This window comes from Hyla sarda, chromosome 7 (genome assembly GCF_029499605.1).
Source record: "Hyla sarda isolate aHylSar1 chromosome 7, aHylSar1.hap1, whole genome shotgun sequence".
NCBI lineage: Eukaryota > Metazoa > Chordata > Amphibia > Anura > Hylidae > Hyla > Hyla sarda.
The window spans coordinates 198,141,039-198,166,029 of record NC_079195.1 but is presented as its reverse complement, the minus strand read 5'-3'; the positions used below and the strand labels follow the sequence as shown (position 1 = coordinate 198,166,029).

General features: G+C 47.2%; 1 protein-coding gene across 4 annotated transcripts; it reads left to right on the top strand.

Moving 5' to 3' along the window:
- The first annotated feature begins 6,707 nt into the window (after positions 1–6,707).
- LOC130283000 (protein kinase C delta type-like) lies at positions 6,708–24,236 on the top strand. Of its 4 annotated transcripts, none has more exons than XM_056532086.1 (3): positions 6,708–6,863; positions 20,687–21,003; positions 22,938–24,236. In XM_056532086.1, the coding sequence occupies exons 1-3, from the start codon at positions 6,816–6,818 to the stop codon at positions 23,494–23,496; spliced, it is 924 nt and encodes a 307-aa protein (XP_056388061.1). In that variant the 5' UTR covers positions 6,708–6,815; the 3' UTR covers positions 23,497–24,236. The 4 variants fall into 4 exon arrangements, with proteins under 4 accessions (XP_056388061.1, XP_056388058.1, XP_056388059.1 ...); XM_056532083.1 differs by lacking the exon at positions 6,708–6,863 and adding an exon at positions 15,493–15,810; XM_056532084.1 differs by lacking the exon at positions 6,708–6,863 and adding an exon at positions 15,494–15,669.
- Positions 24,237–24,991: the final 755 nt, after the last annotated feature.

Below are 24,991 nucleotides of genomic sequence, written 5' to 3'. Positions count from 1 at the left end.
CGCATTCTCATCCTCTATATGAAAACAATTATTATTATAAACCTGACAGACACTGTATCTTCTAAATATAATACTACTATACACTATACTCTTTGATTATAAACCTTCCATACACTGTACCCTGAATATAATACTACCACACACTGTACATTCTGAATATAATACCAACACATACTGTACCCTCTGAATATAAATCTGCCACATACTGTACCCCTGAATATAATACCGCCACACACTGTACCCACTGAATATAATACTACCACATACTGTACCCTCTGAATATAATACCATCACATACTGTACCCTCTGAATATAAATCTACCACATACTGTACCCTCTGAATATAATACTACCACAAACTGCGCCCTCTGAATATAAATCTGCCACATACTGTACCCCTGAATATAATACCGCCACACACTGTACCCACTGAATATAATACTACCACATACTGTACCCTCTGAATATAATACCATCACATACTGTACCCTCTGAATATGAATCTACCACATACTGTACCCTCTGAATATAATACTACCACAAACTACGCCCTCTGAATATAACGTTGCCATACAGTGCACCCTCTGAATATAATACCACAACCGCAGTAACACCCCTCAACATCCGTTAGCTGATGCTATTACGACGGGAGGGGGGTATTGGTGGTGTTGCTAGTGGATGATGGGGGTGCTACTACTGGGGGGGTGTTGCTGGAGGATGATGAGGGTGCTACTAGCCATCCCCCCTGGCAGTATCATCCCCATCATCCATCGTCAGGATCATCCTCCTGGCAGGAGCACCCCCATCATCCACCATCAGGATCTGCTGATGGAGGTGCTGCTGGGGGGGGGGGGGTGTTGCTGGTGGATGATGAGGGTGCTACTGCCAGGGGGGGAGCATTAGGTAGGCAGCAGTTCCCCCACATTAGGTAGGTCGCAGTTTCCCCACATTAGGTAGCATCTATCCCCACATTAGGCAGCATAGATTCCCCACATTTGGTACCAGTTCCCCCACATTAGGGAGGTACCAGTTACCCCACATTAGGTAGCAATTTCCCCACATTAGGTAGCACAGATTCCCCACATTAGGTAGCAATTTCCCCACATTAGGTAGCACAGATTCCCCACATAAGGTAGCATAGACTCCCCACACTTGGTAGAAGTTTCCCCACAATAGGCCGCAGGTTCCCTTGCAGGTTCCCCACAATGGGTCAAAGTCTCCCCACAATAGATCGCTGGTTATACCACCCCCCCCCCCCCCCCCCACACACACACACACAAAAAAAAACACATACAACACAGAGAGACACAAACACAAACACACACACACACACACGGTTAGAGAGACACACTCACAGACAGACAGACACACACACACACAGTCACACACACACAGTCACACATACACACAGAGTCTCACACACACAAACATAGATAGAGACAGACAGAGAGACAGACACACACACTCACCCATCCAGCGCAGCGCTCCTTCTCACCGTGCGCCGTGCGAGTGACGTAACTGACGTCCTCCTGCGCGGCCATGCGGTGTGACGTCAGGCCGGCGCAGACGTGGGAGCGGAGGCCGGGCACAATGCTGGCGAAGGTGAGGGGGGTGTGTGATGACGGACGGGCGCACTGTGCAGGTGAAAGAGGGGGGTTGCTGACCGACGGGCGCACCGCACACAGCGCGGGGGGGGGTCTCTGACGGATGGGAGGCCGGTCGCAACGCCACTGATAATAGATAGATGATTGATATAGATCAGTGTTTCCCAACTAGGGGGGCCTCCAGCTGTTGCAAAACTACAACTCCCAGTATGCTCATAAAGCCAAAGGAATGCTGGGAGTTGTAGTTTTGCAACAGCTGGAGGCCCCCTGGTTGGGAAACTGATCTATCTATCTATATCATATAAATGTATCTATATCATATCCATCTATCTATATCATATCCATCTATCTCCTATCTATCTATCTATCTAATCTAGGGTAGTAATCCGCAGCACTCCAGGGGTAGGTGCAGAAATAAAGTGCTTTATTCCATACTAATACAGAGCAACGTTTCAGCTGCCATGCAGCCTTTCTCAAGCATCATAGTAGTGACAAACATATCTACCCTACCCCATATCTACCCCTTTGGATGTGCTGCTCTGTTGGTATTTTGGGAATATCTATCTAATCTATCTAATCTATCTATCATCTATCTATCTATATCATATCTATCATCTATCTATATCATATCTATGTATCTATCATCTATCTATCGATCTGTCTATCATCTATCTATCCATCTATTTATGTATCTTTCTATATATCATCTCTCTATCTATATATCATCTATGTATCTATCTTTCTATATATCTCTCATATCTATTTATCTATCTATCTCTCATCTATCTGAGTTAGATAGATAGATAGATATTAGATAGATAGATATGAGATAGATAGATAGATATGAGATAGATAGATATGAGATAGATAGATAGATATGAGATAGATAGATAGATATGAGATAGATAGGAGATAGATAGATAGATATGAGATAGATATGAGGATAGATAGATATGAGAAAGATAGATAGATAGATGCATAAATAGATGGATATAGATAGATGGATGGATGGATAGATATGAGATAGATAGATAGATAGATAGATAGGAGATAGATAGATAGATGATAGATAGATAGATCGATCAGTGTTTCCCAACCTGGGGGCCTCCAGCTGTTGCAAAACTACAACTCCCAGTATGCTCATAAAGCTAAAGGAATGCTGGGAGTTGTAGTTTTGCAACAGCTGGAGGCCCCCTGGTTGGGAAACACTGAACTACCTCCCACTGTCTCCCGAACTACAACTTTCCTCCTCTCCTCCAAGCAAGTTACTTACTTTAACCCCTTAAGGACTCAGACAATTTAATTTTTACGTTTTCATTTTTTCCTCCTCGCCTTCTAAAAATCATAACTCTTTTATATTTTCATCCACAGACTAGTATGAGGGCTTGTTTTTTGCGCGACCAGTTGTCCTTTGTAATGACATCACTCATTATATCATAAAATGTATGGCGCAACCAAAAAACACTATTTTTGTGGGGAAATTAAAACGAAAAACGCAATTTTGCTAATTTTGGAAGGTTTCGTTTTCACGCCGTACAATTTATGGCAAAAATGACGTGTGTTCTTTATTCTGAGGGTCAATACGATTAAAATGATACCCATTATTATATACTTTTATATTATTGTTGCGCTTAAAAAAAATCACAAACTTTTTAACCAAATTAGTACGTTTATAATCCCTTTATTTTGATGACCTATAACTTTTTTATTTTTCCGTATAAGCGGCGGTATGGGGGCTCATTTTTTGCGCCATGATCTGTACTTTTTTTTGATACCACATTTGCATATAAAAAACTTTTAATACATTTTTTATAATTTTTTTTTAATAAAATGTATTAAAAAAGTAGGAATTTTGGACTTTTTATATTTTTTTTCGTTCACGCCGTTAACCGTACGGGATCATTAACATTTTATTTTAATAGTTCGGACATTTACGCACACGGCGATACCAAATATGTCTATGAAAAAAAAATTTTACGCTTTTTGGGGGTAAAATAGGAAAAAACGGACGTTTTACTTTTTATTGGGGGAGGGGATTTTTCACTTTTTTTTAACTTTTACTTTAAAATTTTTTTACATTTTTTTTTACACTTGAATAGTCCCCATAGGGGACTATTCATAGCAATACCATGATTGCTAATACTGATCTGTTCTATGTATAGGACATAGAACAGATCAGTGTTATCGGCGATCTTCTATTCTGGTCTGCTCGATCACAGACCAGAGCAGGAGACGCCGGGAGCCGCACGGAGGAAGGAGAGGGGACCTCCGTGCGGCGTTATGAATGATTGGATCCCCGCAGCAGCGCTGCGGGCGATCTGATCATTCATTCAAATCGGGCACTGCCGCAGATGCCGGGATCTGTATTGATCCCGGCACCTGAGGGGTTAATGGCGGACGCCCGCGAGATCGCGGGCGTCGGCCATTGCCGGCGGGTCCCTGGCTGCGATCAGCAGCCGGGATCAGCCGCGCATGACACGGGCATCGCTCCGATGCCCGCGGTTATGCTTAGGACGTAAATGTACGTCCTGGTGCGTTAAGTACCACCGCACCAGGACGTACATTTACGTCCTGTGTCCTTAAGGGGTTAAAAGGGCAGCATGAGCAGTGGGCACTGGGCAGGTAAGTCTTCCATACTGGTGGTGTCCGGGCCTGTATACACACAGCGGGCCTGCTCCACAAGGTCCAGTATACAGGGGGGTGAGAGAGGGGGAGGAGCTTCCTGTCTGCTCTTCCCAGTCTGCATAGCGCGGCCCCTGCGTGGTGACAGGGCTGCTGGCTGAAGATTTATTTTAAAAAAGGATGCGGAGTAGATGGCTCCGGGGGGCGGGGGTGCAGCGGGGGCTCGGGCCCCTTACTGGTGAACTAGCTGTACCCCCCTGATGGCCATGAGAGCTGCTAGTGACCTACTGCTGCTAGGGGGGGCACAAGGGGGGGCCAATCATGATGTAGGGGGGGCCGTGCCCCCCCCTAGAGACGCCACTGGCTGCAGGGGTGGTTGAACGCAGCGTCCATCTGGGTGCTGTCAAACATGCTGTGGTTGGGGAGTATGCGGTGGTATGTGGCCTAATGCTCGCCTCTGGGGCCGGACCTGGAGAGGGCAGCGGCCCCCTCTCACGCTGGGCCCCTGTGCAGCTGAACCGGCTGCACAGGCGATATGTCCGCCCCTGGAACTTACCCCTTTTGCCTAGGTGACAGGCCTCTCACCAGGCAATTCAGAATATCTTTCCCTACCTCTAGGGATATGAACAGACATTGTGGGGGGCAGGTCCTTAAGTGCACTTTTTCCAGTGGCGTAACAATAAATTTGGGGACCTCCTTGTAAGAAATACTGAGAGGTCCCCTAAGCTCCTCCCCCACCAGGTATGCAACGCTCATACCAATATACCCCACACATATGACCTGCCAACAGCCGTATAGTCCCCCTCCCCACATGTTGCTACCCCCTACACAAACTCTCATCCCCCCTTTACACAGCCAAAGTTACATTAATCCTTAAGGACACAGCCCATTTTGGCTTTAACCCATTAACTACACATGACGTAAATGTCTGTCCTTGTGCCCTGGTACTTAATGCACCAGGACGTACATTTATGTCCTGTATATGATGCGAGCACTAGACCCGTGCTCACATCATGCACGGCAGGTCCCGGCTGCTATCAGCAGCCAGGGACCCACCGGTAATGGCGGAAATCAGCAATCACGCTGATGTCCACAATTAACCCCTCACACAATTAACCCCTCAGATGCCGCTATCAATACAGATGGGTGATCGGATCGCCTGTGGCACTGTCACGGGTATCTGATCATCCAAAATGGCGGACGGCGGTCCCTTCACGTGCCTTCGTCCATCTCCCAGGGTTTTCTACTCTGGTCTAAGATCGAACAGACCAGAGCCGAAGATCGCCGATAATACTGATCAGTGTGTGGTGTCCCGGTACAGGACCTGGTCCTGTCCCTTTGTCTAAAGTTCCCTCAGCCAGAGTCCCTCCATGTCAATAGGGCTCTCCTGTAGGGCTATCCCCTAGTCGCCTCATATAAATGGTATTTAATGTATAAATATATATATATTTAACCCCTTAAAGACCATGGATGTACGCGTACGTCTAAGCACCCTGGTAGTTAAGGACCAAGGACGTACGCATATGTCTGTGGGAATTTCGGTCCCTGCCGCGCGCCGGGCAGAGACCGAACCGGGGTGACTGCTGATATCGATCAGCAGTCACCCCACGCAAATGCCCAGGGGTGGTCATCAGACCCCCCATGTAGGCGATCGCCGCAAATCGCAAGTGAATTCACACTTGCGATTTGCGGCTATTTCGGGTCATACGGGTCTATGGTGACCAGGTGACAGGGAAAATAAGGGGGATCAGGGTTGTCCAAGACACCCATGATCCCCCTGAAGGGATAGGAGTGAGGTGGTAGGGGTACCACTCCTCCTATCCCTGCTATTGATCGTAGAGACGTGACGACCAATAGCAGATAGGGGGCCGGGGGGGGGTGTAACTTTCGTTTTCCCCTTTCTGCCCACCCACGATAGGCGGGGCAGAACGGGGAAACCGAGGAGGACCGGCGCCGAAGTCCACTTACCCTGCGGGCGAGGCTGCGGGCGACGATCGGTGTCGGAGATCGGCGGGCGGCGATGTCGTGCAGCTGAATCCTACGGAAGCCGGTGAGTTGCCTAGCAACATCTGGAGGGCTACAGTTTGAGACCACTATATAGTGGTCTCTAAACTGTAGCCCTCCAGATGTTGCAAAACTACAACTCCCAGCATGCCCAGACAGCTGTTTGCTGTGTGGGCATTCTGCGATTTGTAGTTTTGCAACAGCTGGAGGCACACTGATTGGAAAATACTGAGTTAGGTAACAGAACCTAACTGAAGGTTTTCCAACCAGTGTGCCTCCAGCCAGGACTGCCATCAGGGGGGTACAGCCAGTACCCCAGTAAGGGGCCCGAGCTCCCAAGGAGGCCCGGCCCCGCTGCACCCCCCTGCAGTGGCTGGAGGACACATACAGATCAGCCACTGTGTCAGCCTGTCAGAACTCAGGACCTGCGCACCGCAGCTACACACACAGGTCCTGCAGCTAACAGAGTGATACAGTGACCAGAGGTCCGGAGGATACAGAGTCTACTATATACTGTACAGACAGGACACTCACTGCTGCCTCTACTGTCTGCCTCCTCCTCACTGGTTCTGACTCCTCCTGCTGATGGCACACAGGAACAGGAGCTGCTCAGGGGAAGATCTGCTACACTGGGTGAGAGGAGAGCCTCATCATATTACTGTGCGAGGGGGGCTGAGAGTCCTGCTATGTGTGAGGAGGGGGCTGGATAGGGGGGCCTCTTATGTGGAAAGAAGGGGGGCAGGGGGGGCTGAGAGTCCTGCTATGTGTGAGGAGGGGGCTGGATAGGGGGGCCTCTTATGTGGAAAGAAGGGGGGCAGGGGGGGCTGAGAGTCCTGCTATGTGTGAGGAGGGGGCTGGATAGGGGGGGCCGGCCTCTTATGTGGAAAGAAGGGGGGCAGGGGGGGCTGAGAGTCCTGCTATGTGTGAGGAGGGGGCTGGATAGGGGGGGCCGGCCTCTTATGTGGAAAGAAGGGGGCAGGGGGCTGAGAGTCCTGCTGTGTGTGAGGAGGGGGCTGGATAGGGGGCCTCTTATGTGGAAAGAAGGGGGGCAGGGGGGCTGAGAGTCCTGCTATGTGTGAGGAGGGGGCTGGATAGGGGGGCCTCTTATGTGGAAAGAAGGGGGGCAGGGGGGGCTGAGAGTCCTGCTATGTGTGAGGAGGGGGCTGGATAGGGGGGCCTCTTATGTGGAAAGAAGGGGGGCAGGGGGGCTGAGAGTCCTGCTATGTGTGAGGAGGGGGCTGGATAGGGGGCCTCTTATGTGGAAAGAAGGGGGCAGGGGGGCTGAGAGTCCTGCTATGTGTGAGGAGGGGGCTGGATAGGGGGGCCTCTTATGTGGAAAGAAGGGGGGCAGGGGGGCTGAGAGTCCTGCTATGTGTGAGGAGGGGGCTGGATAGGGGGGCCTCTTATGTGGAAAGAAGGGGGGCAGGGGGGCTGAGAGTCCTGCTATGTGTGAGGAGGGGGCTGGATAGGGGGGCCTCTTATGTGGAAAGAAGGGGGCAGGGGGGGCTGAGAGTCCTGCTATGTGTGAGGAGGGGGCTGGATAGGGGGGCCTCTTATGTGGAAAGAAGGGGGCAGGGGGGGCTGAGAGTCCTGCTATGTGTGAGGAGGGGGCTGGATAGGGGGGGCCTCTTATGTGGAAAGAAGGGGGGCAGGGGGCTGAGAGTCCTGCTATGTGTGAGGAGGGGGCTGGATAGGGGGGCCTCTTATGTGGAAAGAAGGGGGGCAGGGGGGGCTGAGAGTCCTGCTATGTGTGAGGAGGGGGCTGGATAGGGGGGCCTCCTATGTGGAAAGAAGGGGGGCTGAGAGTCTTGCTATGTGTGAGGAGGGGGCTGGATAGGGGGCCTCTTATGTGGAGAGAAGGGGGCAAGGGGGGGCTGAGAGTCCTGCTATGTGTGAGGAGGGGGCTGGATAGGGGGGCCTCTTATGTGGAAAGAAGGGGGCAGGGGGGGCTGAGAGTCCTGCTATGTGTGAGGAGGGGTCTGGATAGGGGGGCCTCTTATGTGGAAAGAAGGGGGGCAGGGGGGGCTCAGAGTCCTGCTATGTGTGAGGAGGGGGCTGGATAGGGGGGCCTCTTATGTGGAAAGAAGGGGGGCAGGGGGGGCTGAGAGTCCTGCTATGTGTGAGGAGGGGGCTGGATAGGGGGGCCTCTTATGTGGAAAGAAGGGGGGCAGGGGGGGCTGAGAGTCCTGCTATGTGTGAGGAGGGGGCTGGATAGGGGGGCCTCTTATGTGGAAAGAAGGGGGGCAGGGGGGCTGAGAGTCCTGCTATGTGTGAGGAGGAGGCTGGATAGGGGGGGCCTCTTATGTGGAAAGAAGGGGGGCAGGGGGGCTGAGAGTCCTGCTATGTGTGAGGAGGGGGCTGGATAGGGGGGCCTCTTATGTGGAAAGAAGGGGGCAGGGGGGGCTGAGAGTCCTGCTATGTGTGAGGAGGGGGCTGGATAGGGGGGCCTCTTATGTGGATAGAAGGGGGCAGGGGGGGCTGAGAGTCCTGCTATGTGTGAGGAGGGGGCTGGATAGGGGGGCCTCTTATGTGGAAAGAAGGGGGGCAGGGGGGGATGAGAGTCCTGCTATGTGTGAGGAGGGGGCTGGATAGGGGGTCCTCTTTTGTGGACAGAAGGGGGGCAGGGGGGGCTGAGAGTCCTGCTATGTGTGAGGAGGGGGCTGGATAGGGGGGCCTCTTATGTGGAAAGAAGGGGGGCAGGGGGGGCTGAGAGTCCTGCTATGTGTGAGGAGGGGGCTGGATAGGGGGGCCTCTTATGTGGAAAGAAGGGGGGCAGGGGGGGCTGAGAGTCCTGCTATGTGTGAGGAGGGGGCTGGATAGGGGGCCTCTTATGTGGAGAGAAAGGGGGCTGAGAGTCCTGCTATGTGTGAGGAGGGGGCTGGATAGGGGGCCTCTTATGTGGAAAGAAGGGGGGCAGGGGGGGCTGAGAGTCCTGCTATGTGTGAGGAGGGGGCTGGATAGGGGGGCCTATTATGTGGAAAGAAGGGGGGGCTGAGAGTCCTGCTATGTGTAAGGAGGGGGCTGGATAGGGGGTCCTCTTATGTGGAAAGAAGGGGGGGCTGAGAGTCCTGCTATGTGTAAGGAGGGGGCTGGATAGGGGGTCCTCTTATGTGGAAAGAAGGGGGGGCTGAGAGTCCTGCTTTGTGTAAGGAGGGGGCTGGATAGGGGGGGCCTCTTATGTGGAAAGAAGGGGGGCTGAGAGTCCTGCTATGTGTGAGGAGGGGGCTGGATAGGGGGGCATCTTATGTGGAAAGAAGGGGGCAGGGGGGGCTGAGAGTCCTGCTATGTGTGAGGAGGGGGCTGGATAGGGGGGGCCTCTTATGTGGAGAGAAGGGGGCAGGGGGGGCTGAGAGTCCTGCTATGTGTGAGGAGGGGCTGGATAGGGGGGCCTCTTATGTGGAGAGAAGGTGGGAAGGGGGGATGAGAGTCCTGCTATGTGTGAGGAGGGGCTGGATAGGGGGTCCTCTTATGTGGAAAGAAGGGGGACAGGGGGGCTGAGAGTCCTGCTATGTGTGAAGAGGGGGCTGGATAGGGGGTCCTCTTATGTGGAAAGAAGGGGGACAGGGGGGCTGAGAGTCCTGCTATGTGTGAAGAGGGGGCTGGATAGGGGGTCCTCTTATGTGGAAAGAAGGGGGGCAGGGGGGCTGAGAGTCCTGCTATTTGTGAGGAGGGGGCTGGATAGGGGGGCCTCTTATGTGGAAAGAAGGGGGCAGGGGGGGCTGAGAGTCCTGCTATGTGTGAGGAGGGGGCTGGATAGGGGGTCCTCTTATGTGGAGAGAAGGGGGGCAGGGGGGGCTGAGAATCCTGCTATGTGTTGGGGGGGTCTGGATAGGGGGGCCTCTTATGTGGAGAGAAGAGGGGCAGGGGGGACTGAGTCCTGCTATGTGTTGGGGGGGTCTGGATAGGGGCGCCTATTATGTGGAAAGAAGGGGGGCAGGGGGGCTGAGAGTCCTGCTATGTGTGAGGAGGGGGCTGGATAGGGTGGCCTGTTATGTGGAGAGAAGGGGGCAGGGGGGGCTGAGAGTCCTGCTATGTATGAGGTGGGGTCTGGATAGGGGGGCCTCTTATGTGGAAAGAAGGGGGGCAGGGTGGATGAGAGTCCTGCTATGTGTGAGGGCGGGGGTCTGGATAGGGAAGGCCTCTTATGTGGAGAGAAGGGGGTCAGGGGGGGCTGAGAGTCCTGCTATGTGTTGGGGGGGGTCTGGATAGGGGGGCCTCTTATGTGGAGAGAAGGTGGGAAGGGGGCTGAGAGTCCTGCTATGTGTTAGGTGGGGGGGTCTGGATAGGGGGGGGGGCTGTTATGTGGAGAGAAGGGGGTCAGGGGGGATGAGAGTCCTGCTATGTGTTAGGGGGGGGTCTGGATAGGGGGGCCTCTTATGTGGAGAGAAGGTGGGAAGGGGGGCTGAGAGTCCTGCTATGTGTTAGGGGGGGGGGTCTGGATAGGGGGGCCTCTTATGTGGAGAGAAGGGGGCTGAGAGTCCTGCTATGTGTTAGGTGGGGGGGTCTGGATAGGGGGGGGGCTGTTATGTGGAGAGAAGGGGGTCAGGGGGGATGAGAGTCCTGCTATGTGTTAGGGGGGGGGGTCTGGATAGGGGGGCCTCTTATGTGGAGAGAAGGTGGGAAGGGGGGCTGAGAGTCCTGCTATGTGTTAGGGGGGGGGGTCTGGATAGGGGGGCCTCTTATGTGGAGAGAAGGGGTCTGAGAGTCCTGCTATGTATGAGGTGGGGTCTGGATAGGGGGGTGCCTGTTATGTGGAGAGAAGGGGGGCAGGGGGGGGGGGCTGAGAGTCCTGCTATGTGTTGGGGGGGGACTAGATAGTGGGGCCTCTTATGTGGAGAGAAGGGGGACGGGGGGCTGAGAGTCCTGCTATGTGTTGGGGGGGGTCTAGATAGTGGGGCCTCTTATGTGGAGAGAAGGGGGGCAGGGGGGCTGAGAGTCCTGCTATGTGTTAGGGGGGGTCTGGATAGGGTAGTGCCTGTTATGTATAGAGAAGGGGGGCGGGGGGGGGGGGCTGAGAGTCCTGCTATGTGTTGGGGGGGTCTAGATAGTGGGGCCTGTTATGTGGAGAGAAGGGGGGCAGGGGGGCTGAGAGTCCTGCTATGTGTGAGGTGGGGGGAGGCTGGAGAAGGGAGACCTGCTGTTACTACTGTTTATTGTCTTTTAATTGGGGGACAATATGAATTACACTCAGGTCACCCAGGTGTTTCAGAGTAATCATAATTTATAAATTCTGCCGCTACCTGGGAACTATTCCTTGGGGTGGGTCTCAGGACTAGTTACTCAGGTCCCTGTGCAAAATATAACTGGGAAAATAGTGTAAAAACATTTTTAACAACCGCCTCTCAAAAACTGAAACATTGCGCTGATTGTTTAAATAAAAAATATATATTTTTTAATCCTGGCTCCTAGATTCAACTCAAATTTGTTAAAGGAGTGCTCTGCTACTTTACTACTTATCCCCTATCCACAGGATAGGGGATAAGTGTCCGATCCAGAGGGGACCTGGCACAGTGCCCTGGCTCCCTTTGCACATGAAGCGGGGTTATCTACAGCGTTATGTATTTCTGGCTCTTCCATAGAGATGAATGCGTTAGGAGAGCGACATGCAGGAATTCGTGAGGGGTTTCTGTGGTCGGACCCCTTGCAATCAGAAATGATCTATCTTGTGTATAGGGGATAAGAAGTAAAGTAGCAAAGTACCCCTTTAAGCCCTGTAGTATACAGAATTAGGTCAGTAACAGTATGATGGTAATATCTATGGTGATATTTCCTTTTTCCTTCCTTACTCATTGAACTCACGGGATCTTGTTTTTCTTGTCCTGTGTTTAAAACATTTTTTTCATAGATGATGGGGAAGATAGCAGGCATGCCCAGGAGACGGCCAAGGGGGCCCAGGCCTTGATCTGTGTGAGGGGCCCCAAAATGTCTGATGGCATCCCTGCCTCTAGCTGTTGCAAAAGTACAACTCCCCGCAAGCACGATCTGTCAGTGCATGCTGGGAGTTGTAGTTTTGAAACAGCTGGAGGTCCCCATCCCCCCCCCATGTGAATGTACAGGGTACATTCACACTTGCTGGTTTACAAAGGGTTTCCTGCTTCAAGTTTTCAAATTTTCGAATTTTCCACCACAGCGCAAACTCCTAGCGGGAAACTCACCATAAACCGCTGCCAGTGCGAATGTACCCTAAAAACACTACACTACACAACACTAACACATAATAAAGAGTAAAACACTACATATACACACCCTTACACTGTCCCCTCAATAAAAATGAAAACGTATCGTATGGCAGTGTTTCCAAAATGGAGCCTCGAGCTGTTGTAAAATAACAACTCCCAGCATTTCCGGACAGCCACTGGAGGCACCCTGTTTGGGAATCACTGGCGTAGAATACCCCTATATCCACCCCTATGCAATCCCTAATTTAGTCCTCAAATACACATGGCACTCTCTCACTTCGGAGCCCTGTCGTATCTCAAGGAAACAGTTTAGGTCCACATATGGGGTATTTCCGTACTGGGGAAAAAATTGCAATACAAATTTTGTGGGGCTTTTTCTCCTTTTACCCCTTACGAAAAGGAAAAGTTGGGGTCTACACCAGCCTGTTAGTGTAAAAAAAATTAAAAAAATTACATTAACATGCTGGTGCTGCCATATACATTTATTTTCACAAGAGGTAAAAGGAAAAAAAGACCCCAAAATTTGTAACGCAATTTCTCCAGAGTACGGAAATACCCCATATGTGGGGGTAAAATGCTAAGCGGGCGCACAATATGGCTCAGGAGTGAGCGCACTGTGTACATTTGAAGCCTAAATTGCTGATTTGCACAGGGGTGGCTGATTTTACAGTGGTTCTGACATAAACGCAAAAAAATAAATACCCACATGTGATCCCATTTTGGAAACTACACCCCTCACAGAACTTAACAAGGGGTATAGTGAGCCTTAACACCCCACAGGTGTCTGACGAATTTTCATTAAAGTTGGATGTGAAAATGAAGAAAAAAAATTTCTCGCACAAATGCTGGTTTTACCCCAAATATTTCATTTTCACAAGGGAAAATAGGAAAAAAGCCCCCCAAAATTTGTAACCCCATTTCTTCTGAGTAAGAACATACCCCATATGTGGACGTCAAGTGCTCTGCTGGTGCACTACAATGCTCAGAAGAGAAGGAGCGCCATTGGGATTTTGGAGAGAAAATTTGTCCAGAATTGAAGGCTACGTGTGTTTACAAAGCCCCCATAGTGCCAGAACAATGGACCGCCCCCCCCACATGTGACCCCATTTTGGAAACTACACCCCTCACGGAATTTTGTAAGGGGTGCAGTGAGCATTTATGCCCCACTGGTGTCTGACTGATTTTTGGAACAGTGGTCCATGAAAATTGTAATTTTTCATTTGCCCAGCCCACTGTTCCAAAGATCTGTCAAACGCCAGTGGGGTGTAAATGCTCACTGCACCGCTTATTAAATTCTGTGAGGGGTGTATTTTCCAAAATGGGGTCACATGTGGGGGGGGGGGTTCACTGTTCTGGCACCACGGGGTGCTTTGTAAATGCACATGGGGTCACAAATTTTGGGGGCATTTTCTCCTTTTACCCCTTGTAAAAATGTAAAATTTGGGGGGGAAAACTGCATTTTAGTAAAAAAAATTTTTTTTCATTGAGGGGTGTAGTTTCCAAAATAGTATGCCATGTGTTTATTTTTATTTTTTTTGCTGTTCTGGCACAATAGGGGCTTCCTAAATGTGACATGCCCCCCAAAAACCATTTCAGCAAAGTTTGCTTTCCAAAATCCAAATGTGACTCCTTCTCTTCTGAGCATTGCAGTTCGCCCGCAGAGCATTTTACGTCCTAACATGAGGTATTTCCATACTCAGAAGATATAGGGTTACAAATATTGGGGGGCATTTTCTCCCATTACCCTTTGTTAGAATTGTAAATTTAAAAAAAAAAACTGCACTTTAGTGAAAAAATTGTTTTTTTCATTTACACATCCGACTTTAAAGAAAAGTCGTCAAACACCTGTGGGGTGTTAAGGTTCACTGGACCCCTTGTTACATGCCTTGAGGGGTGTAGTTTCCAAAATAGTATACCATGTGGGGTTTATTTTATTTTTATTTTTGCTGTTCTGGCACCATAGGGGTTTCCTAAATGTGACATGCCCCTCAAAAACCATTTCAGAAAAACTCACTCTCCAAAATCCCATTGTTGCTCCTTCCCTTCTGAGCCTTCTACTGTGCTTGCCGAGCACTTCACATACACATATGAGGTATTAATTGGGTTACAAATTTTGGGGGGATTTTTCTCCTATTACCCCTTGTGGTGGATGACTATGTGAGCTTCCTCTCTATTCATACAGGGTAAAAGAGACCTCAATTCTGGTCAGATCCCTACCAATAAGCTAGCTATTACCGATCCTGTGGACAGATGATCATTTTAAATATTGGAGTTTCCCCTTTAATCCTCTCCTGTGCCTCATAGTGATCCTTAGATAATATTAGAGGAACACTTTCCAAACTCTGTAACACCCTCTCTGGAAAATATTGGTAAATCCTGGGTGGTGGAAAACCCTAGAGATTACCCATTTTTAGAATCTGTCTACGGTGTAAAATAAAGACAACCATACAATGTTCATGGACAACTTTGCATTTATTATCTGAGACCTAGTAAAGAAGATTGTTCAGCAAAGTCAATTGTCAACCTGTCTACATCTTATATAGAACTTATCCTTCTCCCATAACTAAGACTGGACACTCAAAAATAATTTATGTTGCTCGGCTTAAAAAATAGGTCCTAATGGTGGTGAAGCCGTATCATGACATATATACTGTACATTAATGACTATGGACCTACAACCTAATGTATGTGGGTGATGACCACTTATTGGATGTAGCAGAACATTACAGGCCCTTAAAAGGCTTTATTATTCCTGCCATTACAGCAGGTACAATATCTGGTTATTCCTGCACCAGGATCATTTGGATTCCCCCACAACCACCCTTGTTATAACCTTCCAGCAGAGTCTATGGGCACCACTGCCAACCTATACAGCACATAAAAGTCACATCACTCTGCTCCATCTACTAATAAAACAGCACTACAAGAACCAGCCATGAATGTCTCCATTTTTCTGGACACTAGGCTATCACCATGATGCCCACATTACAGTGTATATGGATGCACAGGTGGACCACTTGCAGCAGGTGCCACCTGATGTTGCTATGACAACACATCACCTGGACAACGGCTGTTGTTGTTGTTGTTGTTGTTTACCCACAACTGTCAGTTGGACCGAGCGGACGGACGTCTACAGGATCCCAAAGATGGCGGCTACTGGAGGAAGAGGAGATGGCGAGAAGGAGAGAGGAAAGAAGATGAAGAGAGAAGAGGAGGACGAGGAGGAGGAGAAGAGAGGAGATGAGAGGAAGAAGAAAGAGGTGAGCGAGGAGCTGAAGAGAGGAAAGAAGAGGAAGAGAGAAGAGAGCGAGGAGGTGGAGAAGGAGAGAGGAGCGAAGAGGAAGAGAGAAGAGGAGCGCGAGGAGGAGGAGAAGAGAGGAGATGAGAGGAAGAAGAAAGAGGTGAGCGAGGAGCTGAAGAGAGGAAAGAAGAGGAAGAGAGAAGAGAGCGAGGAGGTGGAGAAGGAGAGAGGAGCGAAGAGGAAGAGAGAAGAGGAGCACGAGGAGGAGGAGAAGAGAGAGAGGAGAGGAAGAAGGAAGATGAGAGCAAGGAGGGGAAGAGAGGGAAGAAGAGGAAGAGAGAAGAGGAGATCGAAGAGGAGGAGAAGAGAGGGAAGAAGAGGAAGAGAGAAGAGGAGGAAAAGAGAGGAGAGGAGAGGAAGAAGGAAAAGGAGAGCGAGGAGGAGGAAAAGAAGAGGAGAGGAGAGGATGCCAGAGTATTGGAAGATGAGGAGTCAAGACCAGGCACCAGTCAGGCCCCCGGAACATCAAGCAAATACCCCAAATTTAACATCAAACACCTTACTGTCCATCAGGTATTGGGTAGGGGCAGCTTTGGAGTGGTAAGTTTATTTAAGTTTATTTTGATGTTGAATGGACAATCAATGTAATTTTATTTCATATGTATTTAATGTGCAGCTGAATGTAGGCTATTGCTTTCTGTTATCAGCCCTTATGCTCATGAGGATAGCTGTACATAATGGGGTGAATAACAGACAGTCCAGTAAATAACCAGCCCCCATGATCACTCCTATATATCACATATCTGCAGCACTAGAGACCTCCAGTAATGTTTATATCCCTGTGTGTGACAGATATCGGGCCCTTATATAACGCTGCACTGTAATAAGTCCCCATATTAGATCTGGTCTGCTAGAGAGGGGTATTAGACTGTATTAGAGAGTAATCCCTATCTAATTTTCCTTAACTAGTTAGTTACCTTAATAATGATTTTTCAATGTCTGGTAAAATTATTGCCAGAATATAGATGTCGGTGATTTTTCTCCCCATAATATAGTTTTTGGGAGTAAAACTTTATTTTACTTAGCACCAGCAAGGGCAAAGCTATAGGGAGTGCAGAGGTAATTATACCGGGGCCCTGGTGTCTAACGGGACCCCAAAGCACATCTGCCCTATAAGTGACCAGTATTATAATTGGCAGATGGGGCCCAGAAGCTACAAGTTACACCTCTGAGCACCAGTATATTCAACCACTGCCCTGTGGGATTTTCTGTTGTTTTTCTCTTCATTTATGTATTTTATGATGTATTGTTTACGTATATTTAATAAAATAATGTCTTTTTTTGAGATTGTTGTTGGGAAGTCTTCTTTGTTTCTGTAGAATTTAATGTTTAATGGTATAGTTTGTAGGACATTTATTGACAGAAATTTTGAAAATACATTGGGGGAGATTTAGTAAAACCTGTCTGGTGGAAAAGTTACTGAGTTGCCCATAGCAACCAATCAGATCGCTTCTTTCATTTTTGAAAAGGCCTGTAAAAAATGAAAGAAGTGATCTGATTGGTTGCTATGGGCAACTCAGCAACTTTTCGTCTGGACAGGTTTTGATAAATCTCCCAATTGTTATTTATCTGCCTGGTTTTCTTATATATATATATGAAAATGGCGCAGCGCTCAAAAATTGTAGGAATGTAGAAAATACTGTGAATTTATTCCTTCATGTCCAACAAAAGGCTTTTTTTGTTGGACATTCACAGTTTTTTCTACATTTTTTGAGTGCTGCGCCATTTTCTTCTATTGCATGGACTGTGATCTGGTCGGGGGGCGCTGGCACTGTGCACTTTTGGTTCAGTAGTGCAGCATTGACTGAGTAAATATATATATATATATATATATATATATATATATATATATATATACTTTTCTTTTTTTTCTTTTTTCCTTAGGGGAGATTGATACAAACCTGTGCAGAGATAAGGTTGCCCAGTTGCCCATAGCAACCAATCAGATCGTTTTTTATTTTATTTTCAAAGGCCTTTTCAAAATGAAAGAAGTGATATGATTGGTTGCTATGGGCAACTACATTCTGCAGTTTTGTGTGAAATACTCTGAAATAGTTGTGTGAAAAGTTAGGATTTTTTTTTATTCCAGATTCTTTACTTGTAAGAAAGATATAGGATTATATATATAATTTATGCCACATACATTAGGTATTTATGTGCATCTATGTCTACTCTTTGTTGGCATCATTTGTTAAATGTTATTTTACTTTTTTAGGACGTTAACGGGGTTTAGAAATTTGGCAACAATTTTCTAAATATTATATTTTTAGAGACCAATTCAGTTCAGAAGTGGATCTGAGGGGCCTACGTGTTAGAACCCACTCATTATATGAACTGTACCCCTCAAAGTAATAAAAATGACTATTAGCCGTGAAGTCATGATACTCCGGCCCCTGTATCGCCAGTCATTACGCACACAGCGAGTTTGTTCTGTGCAGTGATGACAGCGGGGTGCCACAGCCGAGATCGCGGGGGTCCCCAGCGGCGGGACCCCCTCGATCAGACATCTTATCCCATATCCTTTGGATAGAGGATAAGATGTCTAGGGTAGGAGTACCCCTTTAAGTACCAGGGCACCAAGATGTATATTTACCTCTAATGGGAGAGATTTATTAAAACCTGTGCAGAGGATAAGTTGACCAGTTGCCCATAGCAACCAATCAGATCGCTTCTTTATTTTTTTTGAAAATGAAAGCAGCGATCTGATTGGTTGCTATGGGCAACTGCTCCACTTTTCCTCTGCACAGGTCTTTATACATCTCCCCCAATGTTCTTAAGGGGTTATCATTCTGATAATACACTGTAACAAAAACCTCCTTATGTCCCTATCATCATGATAACACACTGTAAGAAACCTCCCCATGTAATCACCTTACTAGTGGGGTGACACACTGTAACAAACCTCCTCCTCATGTAATCTACTTACTACTGGGGGGACACACTGTAACAAACCTCCTCCTCATGTAATATCCTTACTACTTGGGTGACACACTGTAACAAACCTCCTCCTCATGTAATCTCCTTACTACTGGTGTGACACACTGTAACAAAACTCCTCCTCATGTAATTACCTTACTACTGGGGTGACACACTGTAACAAACCTCCTCCTCATGTAATCTTCTTACTACTGGGGTGACACACTGTAACAAAACTTCTCCTCATGTCATCTCCTTACTACTGGAGTGACACACTGTAACAAACCCCCTCCTCATGCAATCTCCTTACTACTGGGGTGACACACTGTAACAAGCCTCCTCCTCATGTAATCTCCTTACTACTTGGGTGACACACTGTAAAAAAACTCCTCCTCATGTAATCTCTTTACTACTGGGGTGACACACTGTAACAAACCCCCTCCTCATGTAATCTCATTACTACTGGGGTGACACACTGTAACAAACCTCCTCCTCGTGAAATCTCCTTACTACTGGGGTGACACACTGAAACAATCCCTCTCCTCATGTAATCTCCTTACTACTGGGGTGACACACTGTAACAAACCTCCTCATCATGCAATATCCTTACTACTGGGATGACACACTGTAACAAACCTCCTCCTCATGTAACCTCCTTAATACTTGGGTGACACACTGTAACAAACCTCCTCATGTAATCTCCTTACTACTGGGGTGACACACTGTAACCAACCCTCTCCTCATGTAATCTCCTTACTACTGGGGTGACACACTGTAACAAACCTCCTTCTTATGTAATCTCCTTACTACTGGGGTGACACACTGTAACCAACCCTCTCCTCATGTAATCTCCTTACTACTGGGGTGACACACTGTAACAAACCTCCTCCTCATGTAATCTCCTTACTACTGGGGTGACACACTGTAACAAACCTTCTCCTCATGTAATCTCTTTACTACTGTGGTGACACACAGTAACAAACCTCCTCCTCATGTAACCTCCTTACTACTTGGGTGACACACTGTAACAAACCTCCTCATCATGTAATCTCCTTACTACTGGGGTGACACACTGTAACAAACCTCCTCCTCATGTAATATCCTTACTACTGGGATGACACACTGTAACAAACCTCCTCATCATGTAATCTCCTTACTACTGGGGTGACACACTGTAACAAATCTACTCCCCATGTAATATCCTTACTACTGGGATGATACACTGTAACAAACCCTCTCCCCATGTAACTTCCTTACTACTGGGGTGACACACTGTAACAAACCTCCTTCTCATGTAATCTCCTCACAACTAGGGTGACACACTGTAACAAACCTCCTCATCATGTAATCTACTTACTACTGGGGTGGCATACTGTAACAAACCTCCTCCTCATGTAATCTCCTTACTACTGGGGTGACACGCTGTAACAAATCTCCTTCCATTTAATCTCTTTACTCCAGGGGTGAAATACTGTAACAAACCTCCACCTCATGTAATCTCCTTACTACTGGGGTGACACACTGTAACAAATCTCCTTCCATGTAATTACCTTACTGGGCTGACATGTGACCTCTCCTCCAGCTCAGCCCCGCCTCCTCTACAGCATCACACAGGTCCTTCAACCACAATCTTTTCTCTCCTCCACAGCTAAGCTCTGCCCCCACATGTGATGGTGACATCATCACAGGTCCTACACCTTCAGCATCTAGCAGTCCGGGCCAGGGGAGGAGACGGAGGGAGAGTAAGAACAGAGAGGTCGGTCCTGCAGGACTAATGTAACAGGGACGGCGTTCCTCCTGTGGAAAAAACAAAGGAACGCCGTTCCTGCGCGTTCCTGCAGGACTCGAGCCCTGTTTGTTTCACAGAAATTAAATCAAAGTGGAAGTGGAATTTAAAAAAAAGTGACTTAACGCTGTAGGGCGTACATTTATGCTAGGTTGGAGATTCCATAGATTTTCTCGTTGTAATGACTCTGTAAATTAACCTATGTGGTATTGGAAATGCATAATATTTCCCATAGTCTTTCATTTGCTCAATTGCTCCCTTTGCTTTCTTTCAGGTGGGCCTGGCATCAGTCCCCGGCCGAAACAACTACGTCGCCATCAAAGGTATCACCAAAACAGCGGACAATGCAGCAATCCTACAGAGAGAGCGACGGATACTCCTGCTGGCCCGAGACTGCCCGTTCCTGTGTCACCTGTATGCTGCACAGCAGTCTCAGGACCATGCCTTCTTCATCACCGAGTACCTGTCCGGCGGCAGCTTGGAGGATTTACTCAGAGTGTACAGCAGTCTAAACATCGAAATAGTAAGATTCTTCACAGCAGAGATTGCATGTGGCCTCCATTTCCTTCACAGACAGAACATCGTCCACCGGTAAGTATAACTTCCTTGTCATGTTGTGAATAAGGAATAGGAAAGAGGCCTCCAATACCAGAGAAGATCCAGCACTCAGGTTTGGGTTAAAAATCTTCCAGCTTTATTTTGAATATATTGAAATGTCCAGTGGGCTACAAATTATATAAAAACCAACGCGATTCGCTGACGTCTTTTTCAAGGCTTAAAGGGGCACTGTCATTTTAAAAAACGTTTTATATTTTGTAGTACTACTGATAAAATGACTTTTATTAAAAATACATTTAATTAAAAACATTAAAATTTTACTAAAAAATTAAAATAGCCGCCACTAGAGGTCATCTATCTTTATGCAGACAGACTACTCTGTATTTTGCAGCATACTAAATACCATAAAGCATGTTGGTATCCAGTATAGGAGATCACTGCTGCACCAGTGCAGCCTTCAGCTGTTCTGTAACTACAACTCCCATGATCGAATTTGTAGTTTTGCAACAGCTGAAGGCACCACTGCTCTAACACAGTGCTTTACAAACACTAAAGCTCCAGCTGTTGTAAAACAACGACTCCCAGCATGCTTGAACAGCCAAAGCTTTTTCTGACTCCTGAATGACAAAGAGGCTGATCATACATTAATGAGTATGTAGAAGCTGAATGACACATATAGTGACAGCTATGTTGATTAGCATCCAGCTTTACTAGGAACAGATAGAACATATGTGCATAAAAACTACTGTGCTTTTATCATTGAAATCCTTGCACTAATTTATAAAGATCTATTTTTATATTTACAGATTTAATATTGTATATACTCACCATAATGTCTTAGGAATACTGCAGGCAAACTCCAATAATCTTCCTCTCTGTGTAACATGTACAGCATGAAACCAGAGAGGAAAGGGTTACAGGAGGGCAGTGATTTGCAGACTGCCAGGCTGCTCCCAGACTCAGAGCAGATGACTTATCCACAGTGAGAGAGAGAGACGCCCCTTCCCCAAGGCAAGAAGACAAAGCAAGTGAGCAAGATATGAATGCTACTTGTTAGGGATATATAGGTCCTAGACCCATAACATTTATATATGTTTATTATCAGGATTAGGTACTGAGTAACATTTTTTATTTTTTTGGCACAATGACAGGTACGTTTTAAAGTAATGGCCCTCGACACGATATAAATAGTATATAAGAAAAAAGAAAAACCTTTTTGTTTGTGCACCTGTGTAATCACCAACACTTTCAAAGATACAAAAAAATAACTCCTTATTGACTAACATCATTTTGCAAGGGGTGTACACAATAAAGATAAACAATAGATAAGTATAATATAATGGGATACCATGATATTAATAATCATTTAAATGATAATAATAGTATACATAGATAACATAAATCCCACCATATGAACTAATGTTATAAATCCTGTAGTATAGTGGCAGGAGTAAAAAGGCAGCACACAAGAGAGATCCAGCGAGGAGGTTTAATAGAAATACATTATGTCACGCCCCCCTCCCACAGACTTGCATTGTGGGGGCGGGGCGGGACATCACATGGGGGCAGAGTTAGGACATTACAATACTCTGGCCCCATAGTAGTGACCCAGCAGACTCGGAGGCTGCAGCGCTACATGCAGCTCCCACAGGTGCATGCGAGATGGGACCCCCGCAGCGGTGGGACCCCCGCGATCAGACATCTTATCCCCTATTCTTTGGATATGGGATAAGATGTCTTAGGGCCGGAGTACTAGTTTAAGACCATTGGGAATTCTAGTATCCATTTTTAATATCCACAAGACCTCCCTTGGACATCCCATTAACCGGTTACATCTAAGTGGTGAGCTGTAAAAAATCATTTTTCCTTCTTTATTGTAAATAATCCACCCAACTTTCCATCAGTGAATTTTGAATAATTTTACTATTGTTTTTTATTTATCAATCTTTTTTCTTCTTTAATTGCAGAGATATCAAGCCAGATAACATCATGCTGGATCGAGATGGACACATCTGCATCATAGACCTCGGACTTGCCCAAGATGGCGTCACCTCCTCCAACAAGATCCAAGGAGTGACGGGCACATTACTTTACATGGCCCCAGAGGTGCTCCAGAGGAAGAGTTACCATGCAGCGGTTGACTGGTGGAGCCTGGGGATTGTTGTATCCCGGATGTCAGCAGGACGTTCCCCATTCTACTTTGGCTGCGACAGAGAAATGGCTCGCGATTCCATCACCAGAGAGAAGCCTAATATTCCATCTTGGCTCCCTGCTGACCTGAAACATCTGATCCAACAACTGCTGCACAAGAATCCTGAGAAGCGGCTGGGTGTGAACAGGAACATCAGAGACCATCCATTCTTCACCACCATCAACTGGGAGGAACTGGAGCAGAAGAGAGCACAGCCGCCATTTACACCATTCGAGGCAGCTCTGAAGAAGGGAGACCTGCGGTGGTCAGAGGTAGAGACAGCTCTTCACCCCTTGGAAGGATTCTCCTTCATAGCTCCAAGCTGGGAATGGTAAGATCAGCCCACGGCCCAGAGCTCTGTACCATCTGAGTGCTGCACCCAGGAGCGGCCTGTGCTTGTAACACCTCAGCACAGACCTGGTAAGTATCACACATCATCACACATACATTAGGATCACACACATACAGGTAGATAGAAATATACACACAGGTACATATATAGATAGTATAGACACATACACACAGACACACACACAACAGATAGGGGTAGATATCGGCTCTGATCCTGGGACTTGTTCCGATTGCCATATTTGGGGTCAGGAAGGAATTTTTCCCCTTTGAGGACAATTGGCTTATTCATCAAGGGGTTTTTTTTGCCTTCCTTGGGATCATCTCAGCCATAAATAGGTCAAGTATGATAAATCTTTAATTTATTACTAAATATTCCCACAAATAAAATAATATAAAAATAAATTATAAAAAAAAAAAGGTATAGCATATAAAGTATTTATAACATATAGTTTTCCATATTAGATAGGTCAGGTACTGGCTTTTGATCCTGGGACTTGTTCCGATCGCCATATTTGGGGTCAGGAAGAAATTTTCCCCCCTTACATAAGGATAATTGGCTCTTTCCTCAAGGGGGTTTTCGTCTTCCTTTGGATCAACACAGTATATAAAAATGCTTTACCTATACATTTATATTTCACACATAGCAAAATAGAACATAACACACATTTCTATGCCTCGCAGTATCCCCAGTATACCCTTCCTATAAATAAAAAGTCCTTTTTTCCTTTTACATCATTGTGTCTGTGTCTTTATTTTCATTGGATGGTCATGTATTGTTTTAATAAACCTCTTTGAGAAGACAACCCCCCCCCCCCCCCAAAAAAAAACAAAAAAAAATGTATTTAACACCTTAACGACCAAGGACGTATATTTACATCCTTGGCCGGCTCCCGCGATATAACGCGGGGTCACGTGGTGACCCCACGTCATATCGGGTCGGTCCCGGCATGTATCTGATTCCGGGAACCGGGGCTAATAGCACGCGGCAGCGATCGCTATTAAACCTGCCCGCCTGCTCAGCGGGGCTGATCGGGACCACCGCAGTGATAATGCGGTGTCCCGATCAGCTGGGACAAGAGCGGAGGTCCTCTTACCTGCCTCCGCCGTGTCCCCTCGGCGATTGATTGCTCCAAGACTGAGATTCAGGCTTGAGCAATCGACCACCGATAACCCTGATCACTGCAAAGCTATGGCTTTGCAGGGATCAGGGTAAAAGATCAGTGTGTGCAGTGTTATAGGTCCCAATGGGAGCTATAACACTGCAAAAAAAAAGTGTAAAAAAAAAAGTTAATAAATGTGATTTAACCCTTTCCTTAATAAAAGTTCAAATCACCCCCCTTTTCCCATAAAAAAAACACCATGTAAATAAAAATAAATATAAACATAGGTGGTAGAAAAAATGAATAAAAAAACGATCAAAAAGTCTGATCAATACAAAAATGATACCGCTAAAAACTTCAGATCATGGCACAAAAAATG